The 27,653-nt window shown below is 48.6% G+C and overlaps 1 protein-coding gene across 1 annotated transcript; it reads right to left on the bottom strand.

The window, feature by feature from the left end:
* Positions 1 to 524: 524 nt before the first annotated feature.
* On the bottom strand, positions 525 to 27,132 carry LOC146188490 (uncharacterized). The gene is made up of 6 exons (XM_084603793.1): positions 26,931 to 27,132; positions 23,675 to 23,787; positions 17,105 to 17,218; positions 11,572 to 11,702; positions 5,231 to 5,382; positions 525 to 1,035 (listed from the first exon to the last, which is right to left on the bottom strand). Exons 1-6 carry the CDS (start codon positions 26,947 to 26,949, stop codon positions 971 to 973), a joined length of 594 nt encoding a protein of 197 aa, XP_084459919.1. The 5' UTR covers positions 26,950 to 27,132; the 3' UTR covers positions 525 to 970.
* Positions 27,133 to 27,653: the final 521 nt, after the last annotated feature.

Below are 27,653 nucleotides of genomic sequence, written 5' to 3'. Positions count from 1 at the left end.
GAGAAGGAAAGGGGGCAAAAGGAAGAAAGGAGAGGGGTAGGTCATGTAAAAAGCATACAAAATATAACTGCAATGACTGTCATAGCCACCCGCTACTGTCGCATCAGCTGAACAGCTTAGACATTTTCAGCTATTCATGGCACTTCATGTGCTAAAGATTGCGTAGCATGTGCGCTTTTTGTGCAGTACACCCAGGCACCGCTGCTGCTGTCACCATGTCCCCACAGGGAGGAGTGGCCCTGTGCGCTCCGTGTTAGGGGCTATTTTCCTCCTCGCTACAAAAATGGCCTGTACCAAGGATTTCTGCCATTCAAGGTGACTCACTAAAGAGGACTTCTACAGCAGAGACTGGTACAGTGTGCAGAGGAAAATTTTGGAACACGCGGCCTGAACCTCACGAGCTCGGAGGTACACATCTACATTACAGCAGCTTTGAACACCTGGTAGAGAAATGCAAAGCCATCACTGCAAAGAGAACAAAATACGTGAAAGTACAGATAGAAAGGAATCATCACCCTCTGAAGGAAACGGTCGAATCAGCCATTTATTTTTCTGGCAGGCATACAAAACTCACTGGAACTTATTTTTGCTTCACAATTTTCCCTACTCTGTGCCCCTTGTGCGTAGATCGTCGGTATACCGAGAGAACAGCGCTATATAAGTTGCGACGTCCAATACAGAATAAGTTGCACCCCTAAATCATATCACGCCTACTTTTCCCCAGTGAGCAGTCTCTGCAAGTCAGACTTTGGGCAGTTTTGTCCTCGGACTGCTTTTTTAAATCAAATCTCACAACAAAAACAGGGCACGTCAAAAATAGAAACAAGAAACAGCACGTCTCGACAGGATGAGAGAAGAAAAAAAAAAAATCAACAAAAACAACTGGCTTAAGAAGAAAATGTCTCCAATAACGACAAAACAATGTAAAAAAGAAAAAGGCGAGTCTTGAGAGTAAGAGCCGTGATCGTGGTCACGTCTTTTTTCCTAGTGCTTTGTTGATGCTTTCTGCCTTCGCTTTCCGCTCTGCTTCTTTTGCTGCAAGAAAAAAAAAAAACAAACAAAAAAAAAACAAGAGCCACATCATCAGTTTCACATTCTTTGAGAACAAGAAGAAACGCTTAAGGGGGGATGTGGGTCTTAAAATTTTTTTTTTTTTATTCTTGGTCCAATCTGAATAAAACTTGACAGCCTTGTTCAGTTTTTCACACTGATTTCAAATCTGTAATTAGATTTGTGATAGCTGCACTGGTTCATGAAATTCTGAGGTTTAAAAGGAAACAATAGTGGTAATTTCTTACGGGACTTTTTGACAATTTTGCCTTTTAAAATGCAAAAAGCAAGTATGTGGCTGCAATGCCAAAGACATGCTCTAGGGGGTGATGCTATTTTTGTTCATTTTAATGCAATTTATAGGCAGAAAACTGGACCAACACTTACAGTGAATAATTTCGCTCAAATTTCCTCTCATTACTATCCTAATTTGTAATTAGCAGAGTAATGCTACAATGATATAAATAGCATCACCCCCTAGCATTTTTCCTTGTGATTACAGTGATACCATATTTATTATTGTCACTCAATGACAACATAGAAAAAAGGCCCGTAAGATTGAGTGCTGTGTCCAAAAACATCGAACTGAGAAAAACGCATTTGAAGTTTTAGACAACTGTAACTTTTGCTAGAATGCAGGTACAACAATTTAAATAGCATCATTGTGTAGCCCTGCTTTTCAGAAAGAAGGCCATACTAAATATGTAACTGTAGCTTCTCATAAAATTGGCAAATCCCAGCCATAAAGCCATGTACGTACCCCTAGACCAGCATGAGAAACTGAATTTAGCATTTGAGGTGCCCGTTTCAGTGCCCTCCAAGATAAATAAATGCTCAAATTGTGTAAGAAAACAGCCCTGCCATAGACAGACAAACTTACACGAAGTTTAGGTTGAAACATGGTGGCATGTTTATTCAAACGGCTGGTCACTGTCCCAGAATAACTGTTCTATAGCAGACCAGGGCTATACGCAGGATCCCTTGTTGGCTTGTGTCGCTTAGCAAACCTTGCCTTGGCAGCACTGTTCTCCTGGTGTTCTTTCCGAGACTTCTGTAGCCTGTTTCTATCCTTCTCAAGGCTGCGGCGCACCAAGCAATTTCCAGCACTGTAACCGAGCTTCTCGGCAATTTGTGTGCTGCTTTTGACGGCTCCCTGGTTGAAGCGGCTGATAGCCTCAGCCTCTGCTCTTTCAGTGCTGCGCAGTGAGGCATGCTGACTTTTTGGGACCTGATCCCAGATCATGGCATGGAGACTTTCATTTGAGTTCTGTGTGATCCCATCACTGCACCGCTTCAACAGGGCATCGTCACTCAGCCTCCTAAACACAGGCTCCAATGCCTCGCAAACGAAGCCAGGCAGGCTGTTTTTGTGTGGTGGCGGCTCCTCATTCATAGCCACGGCCCTGTTATATCTGCACCAAGACTCCGGGCCTTCAGGGCAGAATTCGTGTCTTGGTGCCTCATCCGTTGACGACATGTGGTGCAATGTAGCCTGGACTGCTTTCTGCATGCCCGGCACATCGTTTCTGTGGCTCCGTAAGGCATAGCCATAATAACTCGTGATTTTTTAAATCTTTTCTTGAGTGAGCCTTCCTTTCCCACCAAGTGGCTGACCTTGGGCTTTTTTTTTGTCAACAAGGGTGCGCAGGGCAGCTCCCATGCGTTTGTGAACGTGGTTTATACAGTCCTTTTTATCCACTTTTATGTACCCATATACTTCATCTTCAGTCAGGGCATGGTACGTCCGGCTATCCCCATCAGACAGCATTGTTGTGTATCGCAGCTTGTGTTTTACAAGAGACCGCCGAAACAAGCACAGGGCTGCTTCAACTTCCATCTGGCCAGCCTTGCAGTCAACGTTTTTTTGGCAAAGTGGGGCATGCTGGACCAGCCAGGCTGCATGTCCTTCTTCATTTTCTTTAGGGCCTTTTGTGCAGCCGAGGCAAAAGTTTGATAAAACAACATGGTCTATTACAAGACCAGTATACATCTCAACGATGCACCCCACACAGATGTGGGAACTGTGTCCACGAGTCAGCCAGGTGCCGTCATACACTATGTCGATGTTTCCTGGCGCGTTGCCGAACTCCGTATATAATTCCTTGATGCGAGCAACGCTAGCGGCCTCGCACTCGGTAGCGGTCGCAGTGCAGGCTTCTTGCATCATCTTCATGTGGCCCTGATAAGTTTTGTGATGCAAGCCGCGGTGTGATATATTCATCACGGCGAAAAAGTCGGACAGGGCTGTCGCTCCCTTGCCGATGCTGTGAATAGCTTTCATAGCGCGCACATTCACCTCAAAAGCAGTTATCTTGGCATCAGTCGCACCGGCCACCCTCGGAGATGAGAAACGCTCATCACGCAAGTCGCAGGTGTTACAGGACAGCACGAGCTTTGCACACAGCCCATACTCTGGGCCCGACTTCGATAAAGTCACGCTTTGCGTGCCACACTCAGGGCAAAGCACAAGCCCAAGGAACGTGTTCACCGCGGCTAAGTCCACGATGATGAATTCCGTAGAGTTTTCCTTGTCGCTGTCGCTCGCCTGCAGATCGATGTCTAGAAGCTTGAACTTGCGTTCTGTTGCGCTCTGCGACGCCAGATGCTCTTTCACGTCCGCAGCATTTCTCGCGCACTCGGCAGACTCACCAGCAGAATAAAATACTGTGTCGATGCGGTCTTTGATGCCTCCAGAAGCATCCGTTGACGGTTCAGTAACTCCAAATGTACTGCAGCTGGGCTGGCTAAGCAGAGAACAGGCCGGTTCAGATGCAACAGGCGATCGTGGTAGCGCGCCGTCGTCCGGGGCAGCTGGCGTCAAGGCAACGCCGTCGTCCTTCGGCCGCGCGTTCCATGGACGCTTTCGTTTCTTCCCGTACGCTTGACGCGTCTTCTTCTTTAGACGAGCGTCTCCAGCCATTCCGGCACAAAACAGAAATGTACTGTGTCGAGAAACACGATCGACGCGCAAAGCGGCAGTCACGGCGGCGAACGTAGAAAAAAAGAAGAAAAAGGCATGACGTGCCGGTCGCGCCAGCCAATGGGAGGCGCGGAACGGGACGCTTGAAACGCGCGCGCCCCACGAGCCAATCAGCGGCCCGGAAGTTTCCCTCAGAAAACCGGCTAGGGCGGCCGTTCTGTTTGAGCGATGCCATTTTGAAAGGCCGCAAAATGCGCACAAAGAAACCAGCTTCGAAACAAGCCCAAAATGGCGCCGATCGGCCGGCTGCTTTGCTCGTGGCGCGCGCGGGAAGTTCGAACAAATTTTGTCCTTTCTCGGTCATTTCGGGGCTCCCTTGGTGTTTTGAAAACAGATTTTAGCGCATTTCCCGATCAAATTCAGCGTTAATAATTTAATGGCAGGTGCTTGAAGGTACAAACAATCCGAAAATGAGTTTTTCTCAAAATCGATTTTTTGGCTATTTTTGACCGTTCTAAGACCCGCGTCCCCCCTTAACATGTAACAGCACATATAAAAGCTCCAGTGCTTTCCAAGAAGAAGAAAAGATCTTTGGTACGCTATGTTCATGGTTCAATCCATAACATAATGAAGATTGATCAGAAACATGGCATTCAAATATCTTCTATGGTGTGCTGGTGAATAAGGGCAGGAGAATACCAAACGAGGCACTCTGAATGCATTCAAGGGATAGTGCATCAGATTCTTCTGTTCTGTGGGGAGAAGTATGTTGGCCAACCCAGGAGACGTGTGAACTCGGGGTTAGAGAACACACCACTGTAATATTGGAGCAGCCTGGAACCAACCTTCCGGTGCACTGCAAAGACTAAGTTACGCAAGAAGTGCCCAGCAGACCTATTTTAATAACACAGTGGTCTTGAGAAAGAATTGAGGAATGTGTCAGCGCGCCTTCCATTTTCTTATTGAAGGAGAGGGAATTCCCAGAATACTGGGAGGACAGTAAAGGACGAAGTTAGGTGTACATGGAAGAAGTGAAGAAAGAAAAAGGTGTGAATTAGTTGTCAGTGAAGCTATTTGTCTCTCCATGTGTGCCTCATCTGTGCACTGTCGCCTGTTCAGCTGTGTTTGTCTTCATGTACGGAGGTGAGAGGTTCCATCATCATGCCACAATAACACGCGTTGCGTTCTTCTCTAGCCGCAGCTACGGGTGCTATGTGTACTAGGCACCGATGGGCAAGCAAGGTAAACCGAACAACCCACCTTTGATCTCCTCCTCCTTCTTGCGGGCCTGCTCCTCGCGCTGCTTGCGTATGAGTGCCAGCCGCGCCAGATCAGCACGAGCCTCCTCTGTCTTGCCTGCGGCGTGCATCTTCTGGTAGTGTTGCCGGGCACGCTGTTTCTCCAGCTCCTCCCTGCATCACACACACTGTGAGCTACGCAGGTGGCAAGCTGAAGGCAATGGCAGTGCATTATAAAGTGCGATGCTCATACCCATGCAAAACCCCGCTGCAGCCGTGAACGTTCCACCGCAACACTGTAAAAGCTTCCTATTTGATAACAGGCAAACTCCCACTCATTGTATGCAGACTCACTGCAGAGAGTATAATTAAAGGTCCACGGAAACGGCCCCCAAGAAGACACTGATAAACGCGTTCAATGTGTAGAACGAATTATTTTGAGCATTAAACCAAAGTATAACTCCTTAGAACAAAGCCAGTGATTTATTATTAATTTTTAAAAACAGCGTTTTTTGAAATTCGCGGGCACAGAGGATGTCGTTTGGCGGTGTCGCATGGAACTATTTCCCAGGACCGTGACGTCACGGGCATGTTGACTGGCAAGCAAGCCAGAAGCTGCCATTCGCTGCGGCCACTGCAGCCATGACGTCACGGACACACTTCCGGTAGCTGCGAAAGTCGTCTGCTCGTGCGCTGCTCGAACTCTGTGCGGGCTGTTACAGGTTACAGCTCGCCGCCCTTATCGGTTAGGTGGCCATTGCCCATTAAGTGCAAGCGAAGCGACGCAGGGATCGGCAGAACGAAGCTTCATTTACAAATATCTTATTTATATAACGTGGTTTCAGGAGTATCGGAGTGTCGTCCGACGAGGCGTCAACAGCACGGTCAAGCACCGCACGATGGCAGCACTTCCTTGACCGCCGTAAACGCCGCCGCTGTGGCCCCTCCTCCCGCATACCGTTCGCGACCGACACGGTGGATCGTTAGCACCGATGTCCGAAATAAAGCGTGCTAAAATTTGTTGGCGTCTGGAATATTGAGCCGAATATCAAGTATGAAGCCCTCGTGAGGATCGCTGACCAGCAGCAAATTGCTGGTAAGAACGATAGCCGTGATACAAGCTAGTTTCTGCTCAAGCCAGCTGCCGCTGGTGCATTTCGGCTGATCCGATCTGCTCGTACTAGCTCTGCAATTAATGCGTCGGCAGAGTTAATCCTATAATTATTTTACTATGGCAGGATAGGAATCACTATAAGGCAGTTTCATAAGCAGACGATTTACGACAGCGTTGATCATGTTCCAAAGCGTCGACCGCCGCGGCTTCGAAGCGAAACAATAGGCCTAGCGACGACTAGGGACGGTCACGCACGGCGCCGGCGTTCGCCGCGCTCGCACGTTCCACCCCCGCGGTAATTGTGTAACGTACCTCAGCCTGCTCGCGGCATCCCGTGCTGCAGGCGTTGCAAACTCGTGTACTTTCATAGCTAAGGCCGCGCATTTTTTGGCGTTCTGCTCAGCAACAAGCCATTCAAACGATACTGTAGGCACGACAAGGCTTCAGTACGCAGTCGCTGCGCTGTCGGCCGTAATCGAAGACCTCGGGCGGCACCATATTCTATACATCGATCTTCAAAAGTGATACAGTGGGCAAATGAATAACTTTGTGAAGCAGACCCGCCCATACGTTTCGCGCACTCGGGCGCCGACGAGTAGCTTCCGTCAACAGACGCCGTCATAACCTCAGTTAACGACGCAAACCGAGGTCGTCAAGCTCGGTTTGCGGTAACGCGGTTAGTGGTGCAACCATGGTTTGGTCCGCCGTGTAACATAGGATAACCACGGGTTCGCGGTTACACTAACCGTCGCTGCGCGAACTGGCGAACTCCTCGGGCGTGTGCAAGCGAGGACGGGTTGGAGCGAGTACGCCAGCGAGCGAGCGCGCGGCAACCGGAAGTTCGTCGAAGTGACATATGTCTGGGCGGAGCTTCGAACTTGCTTGTATTCTTTGTTTTTTTATGGCTCCCTTCGGCGTATGAGTTGAGGGGGGAAATTGGAAGGGTCATTTTTAATCGCCGATATCTCTGGTGTTGCAGAAGCTAGATCGCAAATTTTTGTGGGAGAATGATGGGTGGTTCAATAACTATCAGTGTTATGGCGTTGTTTACCCTTTGTGGGGATATGAGGGGGGACGGTCTTCCGCCCCGCTCCTACTCCGCAGGTGCAGCGTCCTCGCTAGCGACCCGCGGAGGGGAACAAAGGGACAAAGGACGGGGACGACACATAGTTAATACTCGAATGCTATTTATTGCACTTGCAAATAATACAGAGCATGCCGGCTAGCTATACATCAACAAGGTTTTCCTTGGAAGGGCAAGGCTACGTAAGAAGGACTTTTGACTCACCGGCTGGGGAATGGGGGTGCGACTTCGGCGGCGGACATTTGAACGCGCCGTGAATATGGCGGCCGGGATCTCCCGTGCGCGCCGCATTCTTCGGACGAAGCCGTACCACGGCGTTTGCCGCGGGAGGCGGCGAGAGCGTGCGGTATTTACCGGTCGCTTCGCCGTTGGGAACCAGAAGATGGGCGGTCGTGCACGACGGGTCCTCCCGTGTGCGCAGCGTACTCCGTGCCCGCTATCCCCCGGCATTTGCCGGGAGAGGCGGCGGGAGACGACCGCTCTCGCTGCCGGCTGGATCCAGAATCTCCTCTCGTCTTCTCGCGGGAACCCGCGTAGACGTCTTGGTGGCGCCCCATCGCTGGTCTCCTTCCCCCAAGGGGAGGTATTTACCTCCTCTCCCAGCCGGCGCTGCCATGAAGCTCGTTCGGGTGGTGGTGGTCGGTCGCGGCGAAGGGGGGAGGAAACTGGTTTTCCACATCCCTCCCTCCTTAAATGTTCACCCATGGTTATCGGGAGCTGCTCCTTGGACGCCGTCCGCGAGGTAAACACCAGGCTTAGCAGGGCGATCCAAACGTTGGTGTCATCCGACGAGCAGCAAGGTGAAGGGGCCCCCGCTGTCCATCGGCAGGTCCCAGAAACCAGCGTGACGGGAGGGTGTTGTTCCCGCTGACGCGCCGTTGTTGGCAGGTAGGGGTTGGCCTCCTCTCCCGTCAAGCCGGACTGGTTCCGTGAGACTCCGAGCTTCGGTGATTCACGGCCACAGGGCAGCAGGCAGGAACGTAAATAATGGCAGCAGGTCCAGGCGGCTTCACTTGATATCTGCGCAACCCTCCGGATCTCCAAAAAGGTTGAATAAATTGAGCAAAATGACCATTTGGTAAAATGCGGGCCCATGCGAGTGTCAAACAAATTTATTCGGCACCGCACTGCGTTCCGTTAATCCGAACGAAGCACGGGCATCCGTGGTTCGTTTGCCGGCATAATAATCTGGTTCCACGAAATTTCCGATTCTCCTTCTCAGTCCAAAAATACCAAGTTCATTTGAACGAAGTTAGCTTTCTCTAATCCAGCGAGATGTTCGGCTACAGCGAGGTCAATATAAAACAAGCAAACCGCATTTGCGCATGCTGTATGCCACGGTTAGCCTGTCCTCCGATGTGCGACAGGCAGCTCCCAAAAAGAGCCTTAAGCCTACTCGCTCTAGCGCTAAGGACAATAGCTAGAACGCAGCGCCGCGAGGATGTGCATCTCCGCCAAGGAACCCAGGGTGGCCCTACTCGCTCGCTGCCATCCAAAGGCAACTTCTGAGCGAACGGCGCCCACTGCGTCCAGCGGTGTCGGAGCGCCCCGGTGCTTTCCGGCAATCACGGCTGCAATACCAGTCAGCCGATTGCGGCACCTGGCTCCCAGAGCCAAAGAGACAGAAGAGGAAATATTTACAACTATATACAAGAAAAGTAGGGCCACCGTCCCGGCTGAGGCACTCACTCGCTTCCGGCGTGCTGTTCTCCGTGGACGGCTCGGTCTCGTGCTCCATGTACGGACCTCGTGGCTGTACCTCTCAAAGGCCTCGGAAGTCGGCACACACAAACATACACGCACAAATAAAAATGCTCCACACACATAAACACACGCGCACACACACACACAAATACACGCACGACCATTTGTTCTCGCTGCAACTCCTCCCACCTCGCCGTCAAGAAAGCATATTAGCCTTGCTAGCATAGCGATGTCGGGTCAGGCCTAATGTTAAAAGTCCGGGCAGGCACTCCACGCCGCGAACTGACTATCGTCCTTTGTCCCTAGGGAGGGGTAACTAGCTCAAGTGCTTCTGCACGAGAGAACCACGTTGATGCGCCATTGTGGGGATATGAGGGGGGACGGTCTTCCGCCCCGCTCCTACTCCGCAGGTGCAGCGTCCTCGCTAGCGACCCGCGGAGGGGAACAAAGGGACAAAGGACGGGGACGACACATAGTTAATACTCGAATGCTATTTATTGCACTTGCAAATAATACAGAGCATGCCGGCTAGCTATACATCAACAAGGTTTTCCTTGGAAGGGCAAGGCTACGTAAGAAGGACTTTTGACTCACCGGCTGGGGAATGGGGGTGCGACTTCGGCGGCGGACATTTGAACGCGCCGTGAATATGGCGGCCGGGATCTCCCGTGCGCGCCGCATTCTTCGGACGAAGCCGTACCACGGCGTTTGCCGCGGGAGGCGGCGAGAGCGTGCGGTATTTACCGGTCGCTTCGCCGCTGGGAACCAGAAGATGGGCGGTCGTGCACGACGGGTCCTCCCGTGTGCGCAGCGTACTCCGTGCCCGCTATCCCCCGGCATTTGCCGGGAGAGGCGGCGGGAGACGACCGCTCTCGCTGCCGGCTGGATCCAGAATCTCCTCTCGTCTTCTCGCGGGAACCCGCGTAGACGTCTTGGTGGCGCCCCATCGCTGGTCTCCTTCCCCCAAGGGGAGGTATTTACCTCCTCTCCCAGCCGGCGCTGCCATGAAGCTCGTTCGGGTGGTGGTGGTCGGTCGCGGCGAAGGGGGGAGGAAACTGGTTTTCCACACCTTCTTGGTGACCCCTTTCTGGGGACCTTTAAATGCACTGCCAGTTATTTTCAGCTGCAACTGCACAGGCCTAACCATCACCAGCTTAGTCTTTAATCTTGAACCTCCTCCGCAGGGCGGATGCAGTGCAGTTTCCATGTTTAGCGGTTAAATTTCACTCTCAGGCCTAAAAAATTTTTGGGCGTCTTTGCAGTCCCTAGAGTGGTAAGAAAAATTGGTCAGTGTGTTTGCCAAACGATTTTTCTGTACCATCCAAAGTTATTTCTGCGACGGAAAATCAGCAGCAAAGTGCTCTCATTGAGACGTCCCAGCATGCCAGGAAAGACAGTGACCACATCAGATGGCACTTCCCAAGGCCCACAGTGCAACGTGGCCTCGTCTATTTTCTCGTTTGGTCCAGCAGATTATACGTGTGTAGAGAATACGTGACCCCTCCGTTCTCTCCAGCAGCGATTTCAAATATAGCCAGCATCACAGACTTCCTGAAAACAACACTTGGCGTCTACAGAAAAATTTGGAAAGGTCTCGTCCACTAATGTGGCCGCCTTGCAACAGGGGTTCCCTTAAAACGCACCTTTTCTTATGCTCCTTGCCAAGCTACAGTACCGAGATAGAGCCGATATTTTATAATCTGTACAAAGGCGCCTGATCCTCAGCTCCCGAATTTCACCCGCAGAATCAAGATGTCCTCACAAGAATGATAATGTGTAATTTTCTGTTGCTTCCCCCCCCCCCCCCCACCATTCTTTCACCGCTGACTTGCACCCCTTAAAACAGAGAAATGTGATAATAGCCTGTCCTCTCCATGAAGAATGTTTTGTAACACAGTCAGACAGCACCTGTGTGCATCTGGTTTCCCTGTTCTTTCAGGAATTTCTTACAGTTTGCATTGCACAATGTTTATCAAGGATGACCAGCTAGCCTGCTGGTCATCCATGCAACTTTCATTGTGGTGAGCTTCCCATTGGGTGCACATGTGCAGAAAAACTTCTTTGACTTTTCAACCCCATGGCAACAATGAAAGGGTACTACTGTGTGCATCCACTGATCACAAATGGTTTGGTTTGGTTTATGGCGTTTAGATGTCCCAAAGCGACTCAGGCTGAGAGGCGCCGTAGTGGGGGGCTCCGGAAATTTCGACCACCTGGGGTTCTTTAAAGTCCACTGACATCGCACAGTACATCGGTGCCTAGCTTTTCACCTCATGCGAAAAGTGGCCGCCGAGGCCAGGATTCGATTCCGCAACCTTGGGAGCAGTAGCCGAGCGCCCTAACCACTGCGCCACCCCGGCGGGGCCCACTGATCATAAATGACTGCTTCTGTAGCTGCACGTACAAGAGAGAGCGTTTTGCTGAAAAAGACAACAATGAACAAGCAGGTGACGTAACTTACCTCTCGCGCCTTGAGAGCTGGGGTGCCTCTTCTAGGTCCTTCTCCTGCAGCTCAGCCACCTTTTTGGGCTTTCGCTCCACCCGGTTCGGGTTCTGCACCTCAATCAGGTGCTCCACCCCCTTTGCCTTGGCCTGGAAAGAAAACACCATCACTCCCTGAATAAGCATTACCGATGACCAAAGTAGGCAATGTGTTACATGCAAACCAAGAACAGCCTTGCCCAATTTTTAAGGTTAGTAAAGGTCCCCTGGTTTGTTTCAATTTATTGTGTTTAGCATCCCAAAACAACACAGGCTATGAAGGGATACTGCAGTGGAGGGATCTGCAAATTCTGATGAGCATATCTGTCCCTATCGTTTCAGCAGACACTAAACATAATTCTCCAATACTTTTATAACTAACTGCTCTAGAATGAAATTTTTTGCTGTTTGAAATCAGCATAAGAAACTGAACAATTCTGTGGAGTCTCATCAAATTTGGGCGGTAAATAACAAAATTAGTTAAGACTCATGTCCCCCATTGAGTATTTTTCTCGTACGCTTTCTTCTTGTCCCCCGTGGCCATAGGTATGCAGTTTTCAGATCGTAATGAAAGAAAATTGTGAAGGGCGACAGCGGTCAACGTCAATACACCACAACACTGCAAGACGCAGCTTGGGCTGTTTGTTCTACTGTGCTACGCAAACCTTGCCTTCGTGTGCACCATGTCCCTTACCCTTGTGGTGGGAAATGAAAGGACCGCTGTTGCCCGTTTGCATTTTCTGCTGGCACATATAGCCAATTGTCGGCTGCCTTGTGGCACAGTGCAACAATTTGTCTTCCGACCAATGAGCGTAAAGCTGCTTGTGGCTAAGCGCACTGGTTTTTATGCAAGGCTTACTACTACGAGTTGGCCGAGAGTGGTATGAGGACAATAGCCAGATAACTAATGTAGCAGGTGTGAACTAGTGAGTACCGCGTGGATATGCTGAGATGTTTGGGTGTGAGTTTGCATAAATGATAATTTAGCAAAATGCGTGCGTTTAGGAGGTTCAAATAGCGAAAGTGCAGCGTGAATTGCATAGCAAATACAGTTGAGCCTGGATATATCTAACCCGGATATTTTGAACACTAGTAATATACTTACATCACATCGCGCTATATCAAACTGCAATTTTGCCAGTTGTTTGACACACTGAAATACACGATGCACACTTTGCACGTGGCAGTTCTCCTAACGGCACTTCGATCCCTTTACGAGTGCAGACAATGGTCAGCCCACAACAACTGCCGCGTGATGCGACCAACGAATTAAGGGCCAGTGGTGGTCCTTACATGGCCTCATATGCTGCCAAAGGACTCGAAGGAAGCAAGTACATCTTAATTTTTATGAGCCATTCTAGTATGAGAGCAACAAGATTAGACACATTATGACATGCATTGGCTACTTCCAAAGCCCTGTCCACAGTGACAGCAATAACAAGCAGTCACGCCAAGCAAACAATGAGCAGTCAGTACACTGGTGGATGGCACATCCCTGCAAAAAGTGCAGCATCAGTGTGGGTGCAATGTATTCTTCTAGGTAGCAGATAAACTTGCAGTGACCTACATACGCACGCCGTGCACAGCTCCTGACCGAAACTGAAAAGGCGGTGAAAGACTACGGTTTCCTTTTCCCCGTGAGAGAGGGGGAGCGTGTGAGGAAAGAGAGGGCGCTGCGGAGGGAGGCGCCTAGTGGCCTACAGCAAAAATAAAGATCAGTCTTTGGGATGCACGGCACTCGGTCACTCCTTCCTGGCCAGCGCTAGCGTCCCAACAGTGGTGATCCGGACAAGGACACAACCAGCACGCCAACGTGCCTACAGTGTCTGCAGTCGGCCTAAAGCTGCCCCCCTTTTGGCCCGCAAACCCCGAGCTTTGGTTCCGCTTAGAGGAAGTGCAGTTTGCCGCCTGGCGCATCACAGCTACCACCAAGTCATGAGCAGTTTGCCATGAACGACAGCGAGCAAAGTCAGTGATCTGTTGCTGGTCCCACCTGCGGAAAACGCTTACAAAACTCTGAAGGACACTCTAATTTGGCATCCGACGCCATCAGAACTAGAATGGCTACAGCAACTCTTGAGCGACACAGACATTGGTTACTGCACACTAACACAACTGCTACGCCGCATGCAGCAACTGATAGAAAGCACCACAAGCCTGGACAGCACGCTTTTTCGTGAGATATTTCTGCAGCGTCTCTCCAACAGCGTCCGTGTGGCACTTGCTAGTGTACGAAAAAGACTGTGCCAAGATGGCCGCCGTTGTTTACACGATTGTGACGGCTGCGAAGTACAAGATTTTAAAGCTGCAGCAGAAGTTCTGCTTGATCCAAGACCGAGTTGGCTAAAGGCACGGCATGCCCCTCTCGACGTTGTCCATAATACTGAGCAACGAGTCGAAGGTACTACAGTCCACGACCGATTTTTCGGACACCCAATTTTTCGGACTTTTTCCGAGCCCCAGGACATACAGTCAACGACCGAATTTTCGGACATGCCCGATATTCCGGACATCTTCGCAGCACCGCCACGAGCCCCACAGAATCAATATATAAGGGCATCTGAAATTTTGGACACTCGAACCCCCTGCCATCCAATTTTTCGGACTTTTTTGATGGGATGGAAGGTCTGGAACCGCAACTGCGTCATACAAAGCCGCCATTTTAGCTCTTTTTCAGTCTGCGTACCATGTCACAGCTTTGAACAACTGGCCGTACCTAGTCGTCACACACCGATTCGGTCTGGCCACTCTGGCTATGTTCACCAGCGCCTCTTTCGGAGTTTCCGGAAGCGCCATCGACGCTGCGACCGTTTCGCCTTTTCGTTGCGCAGACTCATTGCAGACCACATGGTGTTTCGCTAAGCTGGAGCATGGTTTTGCTACGTGTTACGTACTGTGTCAAGTATGCTCTGCGACGCTAGGCCTAGGTGCGTCGACACTTCGCAACAAGAGGATTTTGCTTGCCCGCGATGGCCCCCATTCCGTCCTCGTCGATGGCATTGAAGCGCGGAAAACAGCACTGTCGGTTAACGATGGAGAAGAAAGCCGCCATTATTAAACAAGTAATGAGCGGACGATTGCAGGCTGACGTGGGTTTCGCCACGCGGGCTTCGCACTCACCACAGAGGCAGCAGACTTGCCTGAATGTGACGTGATTGACATGTGTCCCGCCTATAGATGACGCCATCAATGACCTCCACTCTGCTGGGATTTCCATACTAATGGAAGTAACTTTTGAACAGTTTGTCGACGCTGACAACGAGCTCAATTTCTGTGCAGAACTGACCGATGAGGAGCTAGTCCGTCGTCAGATTGTGGAAGATTCGGAAGACTCCGATGTTGAGAATGAGGAGCCAACGTCTGCGCTGCCTATGAGCGCTGAGTTGACGCGAGCATCGCTCACGCTTTCATCGGTGTACAGCGCTGACATGACTCTTGCTCAGATCGAGGTGAATATGATCGCATGCAAGCGGAACGCCGTCCAAACAAGGATTGACAAGTTCTTTAAGACACTGCAGCAGTAACGCCGGCTGCCGTGACAACACATGCATAATAAACGGCTGTCGGCTGCATAGAGCTTCTGAACGGCTTTTTTTTTCATGCTTTGATGTTTCGGAAGCCTAATACCTCGCCCTTGACTGTTTTGATCCAAGAAATACTTGTAAAATGGTACGTCTTTTTCATGCATCCATTTTTTCGGACTGCCTGAATTTTCGGACGTTTCTGCGTTCCCTAGAGGGTCCGAAAAATTGGTCGTTGACTGTACCTTATAAAGTCAATGTATTATGCTGCTCAAAATTTCGGACCCTCTAAGGAGGGCTATTCGATTTTTCGGACATTCCAAGCGTCAGCCGGGCCAACTGCCACTTTTAAGTGGTGTTGCTGCCATCTTGCTTGTTTACTTTTTCCTTCGATAGCCTCGAAACCGGTACCGGCCTTGTGTGCCACTCCTCAGCTAACTGATGCTGGATCGAGGCTATATTATTTGCCTAGCAGCTTCAGTTTCTGGGACAACGTCGCTGCTCACTGCCAGAGTGCTTTTTTTTTCTTTTTCTTTTATCATGATCGCTTCAACTGCCTGTTCTTCAATGTGTTTGCCATGCGTTTCACGTGTGTTGCCGAGCGTAATAGCCCTAGCCGTGGTCGTGCTGATGTGAGAATTGAATCAGCTTCAGTTCTTCAAGAAGCTGTTTCCGAATGTTACAAGTTTTTTTTTTTTTTTTCTTTTTTGCGTGCAACGTGGCAGCGAGAAGACACTCAACGGAGTCTGTGTTGTGATCCAGTGGTTGGTGGTTGTGGTGTGCCTCGACAGTGGGAAAACATACTCGATCGATTTGCTTGGAGCACTTAGTATACCCACCGATGCGTGGAAGTCTGTAGCACCCACAACACTGCGCAATTGCTTCCGCCATGCGGGATTTGTGCTGAATGACGAGTCGGCTGCCTTGAACGAGGAGAGCGTCCTCGAGCAGCTGTCAGGCAGTGAGTAGCTCATTCACGACCTTCGCACTGCAGGTGTCAAAATTCTATCGACCGTTTCGTTTTCAGAGTTCACAGACGTGGACCACGAGTTGGAACAGTGCGCTGGGCTCACAGATGCAGAAATTATTCGCCAAGTGCTTGCGGAGTCTGAGAGTGACGACGATGACTCACCTGCAGCAGCGCAGCCGACGTAAGCTGAGCTGATGCAAGTGAAATTCAAACAGACCTGTTAGCACGGAAACGGAGCGTGGTGCAGAAAAGCATTCATGACTTTTTCTGGCCTCAAAGTGGAGAATAGGCAATAAATAGAGCTTTTTTGGTGCACATTTGTTTTTTCAGACTGCCCGATTTTTCGGACATTTCCGTGGTTCGTTGGGAGTTAGAAAAATCAGTCGTCGACTGTAGAGGCATACGGCGAGACGCATGCGGGCTCCTGCACATCAATGTGGAATCTATGCTGTTTCGCTGGCTGTAGAAACGCAGCCCCCCTTCCCGGCCATGGAACCATGCTGTAGGAGAAGGCCAACGACCTAGCCCTGCAACTTAGGTACGAAGAATTCAAGTGTAGTAACGGATGGTTTAGCCGTTTTAAAGAACATATCAGATTGGAAATCCTATGTGCATGCCTATGACTAGTGTCTAGTCCAGACTCTCAAAAGTGCTGAGTCATGACGCTCTGGGAGCTACTAAAGAGCAGCTGACGCACATGCTTTCGCATTTCTTCAATGCAGATCTCTGCAGTGCTCTCAGTTTTTCAAGTCCATAGTGCCCCAAGAGTTCATTATTAAATTGCAAGACCAGCAGCAAATCACTTCACTAGGCAAGAAAAATTAGAGCTTTCAGTGAAGACAAATCCAGAAAAGAAAAAACTCGCTAAAGAGCACAAAAGTGATGAGTGAATGAATGCACTTGGCAATTTTCGCACAACAGGTCCCCCCCCCCCCCCCCCCCCCCCTGCACGCACACTGACTGTCCAGGAGAGGCCTAAGAACAACATGTAGAAACAATGATGGCACACTGCCCTCTCTTACCTGCTCTTCACCTTCGTCGCCACCTTCATCACCGGAGCCATCTTCGTCCGAGCTGCTGCTGCTGCTGCTCTTGTCCGAGCCACTCTCTTCATCGCCACCCTCACCACGCTGGGCCTGCAGCGCAAGAGGAGCACAAGATGGCACGTCTGCCATTGCCAACACCAAGTGGCTTTGAAAAAGCCAGGCACGCAAAGGCAGTGAGCTCATGGCTCTTTTCCTAGCCCTCTCAGTTTTCCCACAGCTACACACAATGTGAAGCCCCGGTACTGCGAAGCAAGCAGCACACAAGGCGAGGGCAGGACACGAGGACAAATAGAACTCTCACACAAATCTTGCACCTCTTGCACACAAGTTTCATATCATTACCACATTTAACACTAGCAATGTCGACCACACGACATATCCCTTCCATAAACCCTGCCCTGTGCCAGTAGCGGCACTCTTAAGCCCGCAAGCTTCCCATTCAGATCCACTCTCCCGGCACTCTTATGTCCCCAGTCATATTACAGTACAACCTCGTTAATTCGAAGTCACCGGGACCGCGAGAAATCTTCGAATTAAGCGGGTTTTCGAATTAACCGAACACACCAAGAAATAAGACTTAGGCAAAAAAAATTCATTGCAGGAACGTGTTACCTTTATTCGGCATATTTTGAATTACTACTGAAAGTAATCAGAGATGCTGGTTTGCCGCGTCCGGTAGTTTGTGGCTCCTTAGGTCATGCTCTTGAGTTGGTCAAATAGACGAAACATCTCTGAACTTCCACCGCGGCACTCAACAAAACTGCGGATAACGTTCAGCGATCCGATAACTTCACCAAGAGCAGGTGCTCGGGGAGGCTCGTCGGTGTCGTCGTCACTATCGTCGCTGTCATCGCGCATGTTCGTACCAGCAGTGATCTCACTCTCCAAGTCAGAGTAGCCAGTCTGCTCTTCGCTCTCAATGTTGATATACTCGGCGAAACCGACTGCGTTGGACTCATCCTCTGCACAGAGCGCATTGATGCGGTCGCAATACTCTGCTCTTTCTTCGTCAAGAGTGGTAGTACATGGGTGGTCTGCATCGGCATTAACAGTGCTTTCACTGGAAAAACCAGCGTGTTCAAAACACCGCCTGATCAATGTGGGCTCCACTTGCTCCCAAGCGTACACCATGAGGCATATGGCTCCGAGGAGGTCGATGGAGTACTCCATCCATTGCTGCACTTAAATTCCTTGTGCCCAAGTTGTAGAGCTAGGTCGTTGGCCTTCCCCCGCAGTAGCGTTCCATTGACGGGAAGGTGGGCAGCGTTTACTTTCTGCAGCCAGCGAAGCAGAGCAGCTTCCACATCTTGATACGTGGGAGCCCGCACTCGTGACCGCTTCGAAGAATAGGTCTTGCCGTAAGCCTCTAGTATTTTTGACTTGTTGCTCAATATTGTGGACAACGTCGAGAGGGGCACGCCATGCCTTTTGGCCAACTCGGTCTTTGAACAAGCGCTCTTGCCTGCTTTCTGGATCAAGCAGAACTTCTGCTGCAGCGTTAAAGTCTTGTACTTTGGCATTTCTGCACTGCTACGGTCACAGAGCTAGCACTTCTGCACAGTCCCGCCCAAAAAAACGGCACAGTAGCCGACCCCTAACCACAGCGCACAACACAAAGAAATGGCGCAGGCGAGACCGGCGCGGCGGCGGTGGTGGCGTACTTGCAGCGTCGGAGGCACGGGGGAAGAGTGGGCGAAGCACACCAAGGAATGGAGTGGGGGCGAGGTCACATGATAAAAACCGGTATGCCCGCCGTGTTGCAGTGAAGCACGTCTTCTCCTCTGCAGGCGCGTGTTTCGGCGGTGCGCGAGGCGCACTGTGGACCGATTTTTGTGCAGAGAGTGCTCCGGCTGGGGCGCTTCGCCTATAAATCATCACCATTACTATGTGGCTTTGCCTCGCGGCTCCGTAGGGCCGTCGTTTCGCCGGGTTTGCGGCGAAACATGGATCAGGCATTGCCGCATAGCAGTCCAAATTTTCGAATTAACCGGGCTGGCGCAGGCCGCCTGTTCGAATTATCCGGCCAAATTTACATTGGAAAATACGGGACCGCAGAAAACCTTCGAATTATCCGGGATTTCGAATTAACAGAGTTCGAATTATCGAGGCTGTACTGTATTTATGGCTGATAGGGTTTAAATGATGTCCTAAAGAAACTCAAGGCTATGAGGGATGCTGTGGTGGAGGGATTTCGATAGATTTCGACCGACTGGTCCTTTAACATGCATCGATGTCGCACAGTTAACGGCCGGCAATGCTTGAATGCTCTTGGAATCCGGTCAGTTACATGCCCTGACCTGATTTCAACTAGGATATTGTTAACTTACATTTCGTCCCTGGCCTGCTGTGCTGCTCTCTTCCCAACATATTTTTAATGAAAGTCTGTCGCACAACCCTCAATTTGAGTATCTGCACTAAGGGCGAGTTGTGGCATGACGTAGGTAGTATTAATACTGCTAGCCTTGACTTACTTTACAGCATGTCACTGGTATTTATTTTTATTTAGCATGTAATGTCAACCCCCACTGGGGATTGCTACATGAGTTAGTTCATATACAAGAGGGGTATAGAAGTGTAAATTCAAACCAGCTGATCCAGTATATCATCGGGTCAAGCAGGAACTGTACAATCAGATATACAATGAAAGGAGTTGCAAAAACATTTGTTATTGGCATGTACATCAAATAAAAAGAATATTCACACAATGACCTTCAAAGTGCACTTTTGCGCAAGGGCTACCCAGTACCTTTAAGAACAGATGAACTGCATTTGGTGCCATCATACCTTACAGAATTTACCACATTTTATTTATTCAAGCTGGTCCTTTTGAGTGCATATAAAGACAGTCGTTCTAAAACTGAGTTCTAGAACTGAGTGCATATAATCAAGAAAAGGAAACACAAAACCATGAGGAAGATATACAAGAAGGCATCAACTTTGACTTGTTGACAGCAGCGACTCCCTAGCGAGCCTCACAAAACTTTCCAGCGTATCCTGCGATGTTACAAAGCTGTCCAACGCGTTCCATTCATGCATAGATCGAGAGAAAAAAGAATAATAATATAAATTGTTGGTGAAAGAGTACTATTTGAGCGTAATATTCATGCCTGTGTCATGTTGCTCTAGAACGGCTGAAGTTGACATAAGTGACAAGATTTATTTTCAGCGTATAATGAACTAGTAGATATAAGAATCTGAGTCTATGCAGGGTTGCGCGGCTTGATAGTGTGGTCAGGCCTGAGCGTGAAAGCAGCTCTGTGGGAGAGTCGGTGCACCGATACCTGTTGTAGATAAGGCGAACAGCTTTCCATTGCACCGACTCGAGCATGACTATATCTTTTTGTAAAAACGGGTACCACACGATGTTCGAATATTCTAGAAGTGGACGGATGAGACCCTTGTATGCGAGCAGTTTGGTTTCTTGAGTGGAGTAACGTAGGAAGCGTTTTAGAAAGAACAGCCTCTTCATCGCTTTTTTGGTGATATGCTGCACATGAGCACTGGAACCAAGGTCTTGTGTAACTGTTACAACCAAGTATTTGTTTTCGTTTACAGTGTCAAGAAAGACGTTACCACAGCCATAAGAGAAGCTAAGCTTACTTTTTTTTGGTTACTGACATGGAAACAGTTTTTTCTAAGCTGATAGACATTTGCCAACTATTGCCCAGCGCGCGACATTGTTGAGCGCCTTGTTCAACTTTGCCTGGTCTTCAAGAGTGTTAATGTGCTGATAAAGCACATAGTCTGCGAACAATCGTATGTTGACATCCCAGTGGCGCGCTATGTCATTTATAAAAAATAGGAATAACAATGACGCCAGCACAGAACACTGCGGAATGCCAGATTCAATCGAGACGGCATCAGAAACGTGGCCTTTCTGTACAAACTGCCGGCGCTCAGACAAGTAGTCTGCTATCCATCTGATGACGAACCCATCCCCAAGCGCACAGTTAAGCTTAAAGAGCAATTTAACATTTGACACTCGGTCGAAAGCCTTTAAATAGTCTAAACATAATACATCTATTTGACTTTAGTTGTTGATTCCCGGTGCGAGATCATGAACAAGTTCAACAAGTTGGGTAATGGTAGACAGACCAGTTATGAACCTGTGCTGGTTGGGATGGGTCATATTATTGGCCTCGGCATGTTCTTCACGAAATTTTAATATGCTCTAACATTTCGGAACAAGTGCATGCGAGAGAGATTGCCGGTAATTGCAGGGGGACTTTACACCCCCCCGATTTGTGACTGGAAACTACTTTTGCTATTTTCCATTCAGTTGGTAGGCGGCTATCCTGAATTGATTTGGAATATATGACTGACTAACTGGTTCTGCATATCACCTTAGAAAACAGTTTGGCATAACGTCTGGACCGCAACTCTTTTTGCATCTAAGTGTAGTAAGAAAGAATAAATTCCAGGTACAGTTATGGTGGGAGCGCCCAACAGATGCATGGAGTTATTACTGAGTGTCCCTAAAACACCATTGTCGACCGTAAAAACTGATTGGATAAGCTGTTAAGGGAGTCAGCCTTTTTTTTTTTTCATCTACATCAGAACCCCCATGAGCACTGTATTTATCACTGATGTAGTTCCAAAACCTACTTGGAGATTCTTTGATAAAGCTGTTGAGCGCAGTGGTGGAAAAGTGTTTTTTGGCCTCAAGTACCTTCTTCTTCACTGATCTTGTTAGCGCACATATGTTAAGCCTTAGCTCCGAGTTCGCATGTTGCCTGTTCCTTTATATACTGCATGCTGTCTCTGCTTTCATTCCAAGTATGCAAAGCAAGCTAAAACCACAGGTGCTGGCCCTCTCTGCAACTCCTAGCACGACAATAGACATAACCAAACAAAGAAAAACGCTCACACAGTGGCTTCCAATCAGAAACAAACAGAAAGCATCAAGGGAATCTCCCAAGCAAATTAATAATAAATCATTCAAAAGGCACACACAATGATAAAATGACAAAAAAAGTACAATGATAAAATTACAGCGCAAGTTTTCATACAACTTGTGTGGTAAACAGTAACGGCGTGGTTGTTGGCCCTTTTTTCTTAAAGTATCTCGTATCGATCGTATCTCGCACCGCTGTCTGTCCCTGGCAGGGCCGCAGCAGCCATCGCGGAACCGAGTCGGCCTCAAATAATAGATATATCAATCGTTCTACCTTTATACACGATCCTGCCTAGGGAGCGCAAAACTGCGCACTCGCTCAAAGAGATAACTGAACTAGGGATTGCACTGAGTAGCAGCAGAACTAAAAAGCAAAAGGTTTCCGCGGAGAGATGTCCCCGCCTGCATGGAAAGTCTTCAGGCATTTCCTCGCTATTCGTCTCATGGAGAGAGGAAACTGCCGCAAAAATGGTATGCCTCGGCTCCTCGTCAGTGACCCAGATCGTTAAGAAATCCCTCATAGTTAAAGGTAGATAGGTCATTGATTTCGGATGGCAGTGCCACAGCAGCGAACTTCCCCTGGGCGCTTCGGCATGAATCAAGGGGTAATATGGCATGCTTTGTGCCTTTGTAGGGAACACGTCCAAATCGCGCCGAAAACAGGCTCCACGGCACCGGTAGCATCCTGTGTAGTTGTCACCGTGCTGAAGCGAATGGGTCGTTATCGATGGCAAAGTCTGTCTTCAAAGAGTTGAATGCGCCCCTTTCAAGTGAGCAGTCAGAAACAAAGGGGAAGCTCCCCAACCAACCAGTGCCCGGAGCACTCGTCACTGTGTACACGCGTATCAATAATTGTCCACAAGGAGGCTGGACCGTTCATTCTCTGAACAGCATGGACAGAGACATCAGGGCTTCCGCATTATTCTTTACTCTCCCAAAAATTAACAACACAAGAGGTGCCGCGTTGGGTCCCTTCAAATACCTGTCGCTTGCCTTCGAGTAGCGAATCAGTGTTCATGTTTTTTTCTTATGTCTCTAGCCCTGCCAACAAGAGCTCTTTGAAAATAATGTTCGCGGCGATCATTATTCAGGACCTGAAGTGGCACGCAGTGATGACAGTCTATCAGTTAATCATAATTTCTCACATTCGAAGGCACTAATAAAAAAACATGTTTTTAACCAGCCTTTTCGTCAGCCGAGGAACCGAAAAAAAGCACAAAATGAGAAACCCCATCAGCGAAGAGTGCTGACTTTGCGCGCGTTTGTATGCGGCTGTCCCCCCTCTTTCTCATTCTCCTGCTTCGTGCGCATGCAGGATGCGCAGGCTGAACAGACAGCTGCACAGCCACGGCTGCACGTAGGTTTCATAGTTCCTCTCCGCTCCGTCAGAAACAGAGCGCTGGCGTTGCGAAGCAAACTCCAGCTTGAGTTCCTTATAGGGAAGTGCACTGTTGTAGTGTTGATCGCATTTACACCTTTTCAAAATTGAAATTCTGAGTCTCACAATGCTGCCACACTATCCTTTTGGGGCTAGTAGTGTAAGTAAAAACAAACAAAACTCAAATATAAAAATAGGTTGGCCTCTGTGAGAACTGCAGAGAACAACGACCGTATGTGATGAGTGCCACAGAATTGGCAGTTGGTGTACTGACCTTCCACTGGCGAGTTCTCTCTTCCTTTTCCTTCTCCCTCTCAAGCTCCTCGAGGTTGGTGAAATGGCGCCGCTGACCCTTGTGGCCACCGCCTCCACGACTCCCGCCTCGGCCTGAAAGGGCACAAGCCCCCATCAAGGCATGAGCAATAAAGGCACAACTACCAAGACACTACCATCAAGGCACAACGATCAAAGCATGCACAGATTTGCTTGCTATGGCACAGGGCCCTCCTGCACTTCAGTGAACGCCTGTCCTCCAGGCAAGAAGCCTGAGGCTATACACAGATGCAAAACAGACTACAGTGCCCAGTTCATGATATGCAGTACTACTTTAGATAGTGAGACTGGAGCCTTTTTGGTACTCCTATTGTTGGGTGGAAACAAGATGCTGCACATAGAGTAACCTCAACAACATGTATGGCATACTTCTACATGTTACCAACCACAACTAACTGCAGGGGCATCAAAGTAAGTCATGACCAAAGAATTTCACCCCTGCTAAAACACCCAGTGTTTCTGTGTGGGCCAATCTTTTCAGTTTGACTTTCAAATTTGCACAAGCAGAAAAGAGCATGAGCCACGACTGCAGTGCTGAGAATCACAATCTTCCAACACTGTTTAGTACAGTTCCGTGGTGAACGAGGCTACCATTTCTATTGTACCTAAACATGGCAACATTAAGAGCTGGCATCAACACCAAGCTGTCTACACAAGGCGAGGCAAAAACGCCCAAGGAATTATATCCCTAAGAACTAGGCCGAAATCTTTTGCTACTGTGGCCAAGCTTTCCTCCATCAAGAATGAAGACATATAACAATACATTCTTAAGTTGTGTTTCTTCAGAAAGTGCTACTTTCTGTAAATCAACATTTATTGTTGCCTCCTGTATTCTGCATGCAATGGAGACATAGTTCAAGAAACATGGCTCTAAATTTCAGTACCATACTAGCTGTAAAAGCTAACAGAACAGGAAAATAGCGACTAATAATTTGGAAACTGTTTTCCAAAGCCTACTGCAAATGAGGAAACAAGCATTAGTTACCTTCCCAGAAAGCAAAGGAAGTTGCTCTACTGGGTGAAACAAAAGTAATTACTAAGGTACAGGTCATCACACAGTGCATTCACTGCTAAGCATGCTCACACACTCATATTTGTCAACAAGAGTTGCCAGAAAGACTTTGCACATATAACAGTTTGAAGACCCATTCAAGTAAGCCAGCAAGTTTTCAACCCTAGCTGCCAGTTTTGTCCTGAGCATTGCTTTCCACAGCTGACCGGCTGCGCTAATCAACACAGCTAAAAAAAGAAATGAGGGACACAGAGACAATGAGACAGGCACAGAGAGTCTTTCGTTACCTTCTCACCACCCCTTGCCACATTCATGATCTAGATATATAGCCCCATTCACTATCCTAGTTTGATAAACAGTCGCCAACCCCTAATCTGCCCATCAAAGCTTGTTGGGTGGTCTCTGGGGTTTAATGTTCCAAAAGCAACTCAGGCTATGGGAGACGCTGTTGTGGAAGGCTCCGGAAATTTCGACCAGCTGGGGTTCTTTAATGTGCCCTGACAACACACAGCATACGGGCGCCTTGCTTTTCGCTTCCATTGAGAAGCGGCTGCCGCGGCCGGGATTCGATCCCACATCCTTGGGCACAGTAGTCAAGAGCCCTAACCACTGCAGCACCACGGCGGGGCTGAGGTTGGTTTGCATCCATTCACTTTAAACTTCCTTCTGCTGCCAAATAAACGTCATCACAGCCAATACGAGTAGTAGACCAAGTATATCAAGTTTTTACAAGCAACAAAAATGAGTACAGTGATCATTCAGTATACCTTGACAGTTGTTAGAGCCCCACTAAAAAAAAAAAATTAGTCATCCACATATGCTTGATCATTATTGGCTGCCAAGACAAAGAGGTAAGAAATGCTTTGCACATGCTGAGTTCCTCCTAAGCAATGTCGAAGCCTCAGCCAAAAAAAGAAAAACAAAAGAGAAAAACTGATCTAGGAAGGTAAAAATAGGAGGACAGAATGCCATTGATGCTGCCACCTGGCTTGCAGGCAATCATTTCATCATGTAAGCAGGCGTGGCTAAGAGGCTCAGCGTCTCGGACTCCAGTTTACTAGAAAGCTATATTTCAAGGTGGGTACTGCATGTATATCAATCATATAAGGGCAATGCATTTGCCTGGTCTGAGCTTTCCTTGAAGCAAAAAGAACTATTTAGCCAGTCATTGACTTCGGATCGTACAAAGCTTCCTTTTTCTGCTCTCATTAGAAAGCAAATGCATTGTGACGGTGTTACTCACCACGCATCACATTATTCTCTTTAGGTCATTTAACCGCCTGACCATATTTCTTGCATGGTTTAGCTCTTTTGTACAGCTATTTCGTGGACTGAGACAGCAGTATTCGCAATGAAATAAAAATACGCGGTACTTAAGGGCTTATATGCAATGAATTATGCTATAATTATTGACTGTTTAAACTCAATAGCGACATCACGGTCGGAAGCCACTTTTTTGGCGATCCCCGGTTTTTGTTCGGACGAGGCATCTGATTATTAAAAAATAATGCAACGTCGTAGCCGCCAACGAAAAATCGCCACCTCGCTGGCTGATAAAGCACGGCTCTGTTTGTCGAGGCCGCGGTTGCACAGAAAACGCTTTTAGGCGCCAAATCCGCGTTTCAAGGGGCTGACGCAAGGCGGCAAAGGACACCCCACGCTGAGCGCTGGCTAGCAAAATTGCCGGCACAGCTGTGATTCCCAGCAAAGGCTCGACAAGACGCTAACTATGCAGGCATCGAGTTTAGGTGTCCCTACAGCCGATCGGCACCGGCTTTAAAATACGACCATTCAAACAAGAGCATGACCGCATGACCAAGCCACTCTCTACATCAGCCCGCCAGAAAAACACTAAACGGACAAGTTGTCTTGCGCAAAAGACAGAAGCAGCCAAAAGCACTGACGACACTTTTAACTGTTTCAACGCAAGCGTTTTGCTTGTGGCTCTATTGTTGGCGCGCCGACATATGCCAGAGTGACCACGCTTTTTATCGAGCGCGGTACGCCTCGATCAGCGACGTCCGGCAGTCCAGACGGCGTGCCGTGATGGAACTAGGCTTCCTGTACAAAAGTTCAGTAAACAAATTCTGCCGTACAGATTATGACAGAAAAAGGGCCCGAAAGACAAGATTCCGCCACACGCTACAGAGACGTAGCCCTAGGCGCTCAAAGGCGCTGGGCTCACCTCGACCTCTGGGAGGCATGTTGACAGTCACACGCGGCTCAAGATGCACAAGACGAGATGATGGGGAAGATGCTGTATGGCCACTGAGATCGTGGGAGAGCGATGAAAAGTCCAAAAATGAAAACGAAGATCGCTCGCTCTAGGATGCTCGGATGGAGCTGATGGCGGCGGACAAATTCTCAAGAAGACGGTAGGGAAAACGCAAAGAGAACATATTCTCAATGCAGTGTAGAGGGCGCTAAAAGCTAAACATATTGTGGCCACAAAAAATAAACAGACAAACCAGTTAAAAAAAGTGTGAGCTGAAATTTATAAATAAATGACGTCATATTTTTAGGAATAAAAAACAAAAGTATAGTTCATAGTTGTTTCAAAACTGAATAAATTAGGCCACTTACATTTACGTGCGCTGCTTTTATATTTAAGAGTGCTCATTTTAAACTAAGGTAAATAAGCAGTTTTTAAATTTTGTGCTATAACGCTTATTGCTGAAATTATAACACAAATCAAAATTTTGAATAATAAAAAAAAGCGCCCCAGTTTGGGTTTCGGTTTTGTCATGTTTGGGTTTCGGTATCCTTCGGTATCTTTCGGTCAGCCTTCGTAATACAACTGAAGAAAAAATTAAATGGTTGAGAGAGTTTTTTATTGATTTCGTGATCTTTTTTTAATGCTTTCATTGACTGACAGTATGACGTTAACCATGATACAGTTCTTTGGCAT

Source organism: Amblyomma maculatum, chromosome 5 (assembly GCF_055883805.1).
Source record: "Amblyomma maculatum isolate TAMU_Amacu chromosome 5, ASM5588380v1, whole genome shotgun sequence".
Taxonomy (NCBI): Eukaryota; Metazoa; Arthropoda; class Arachnida; order Ixodida; family Ixodidae; genus Amblyomma; species Amblyomma maculatum.
Note: the sequence above shows the minus strand (reverse complement) of the source record. Positions and strands in the feature narration are given on the sequence as shown.

Excerpts from the sequence above, each read along its gene's own strand:
- LOC146188490 (XM_084603793.1), bottom strand. Across the intron at positions 11,703-17,104 it reads GCGACGAAGGTGAAGAGCAG|GCCAAGGCAAAGGGGGTGGA; the intron begins GTAAGAGAGGGC and ends TTTTCTTTCCAG. Across the intron at positions 5,383-11,571 it reads CAGCTCTCAAGGCGCGAGAG|GGAGGAGCTGGAGAAACAGC; the intron begins GTAAGTTACGTC and ends TGTGTGATGCAG.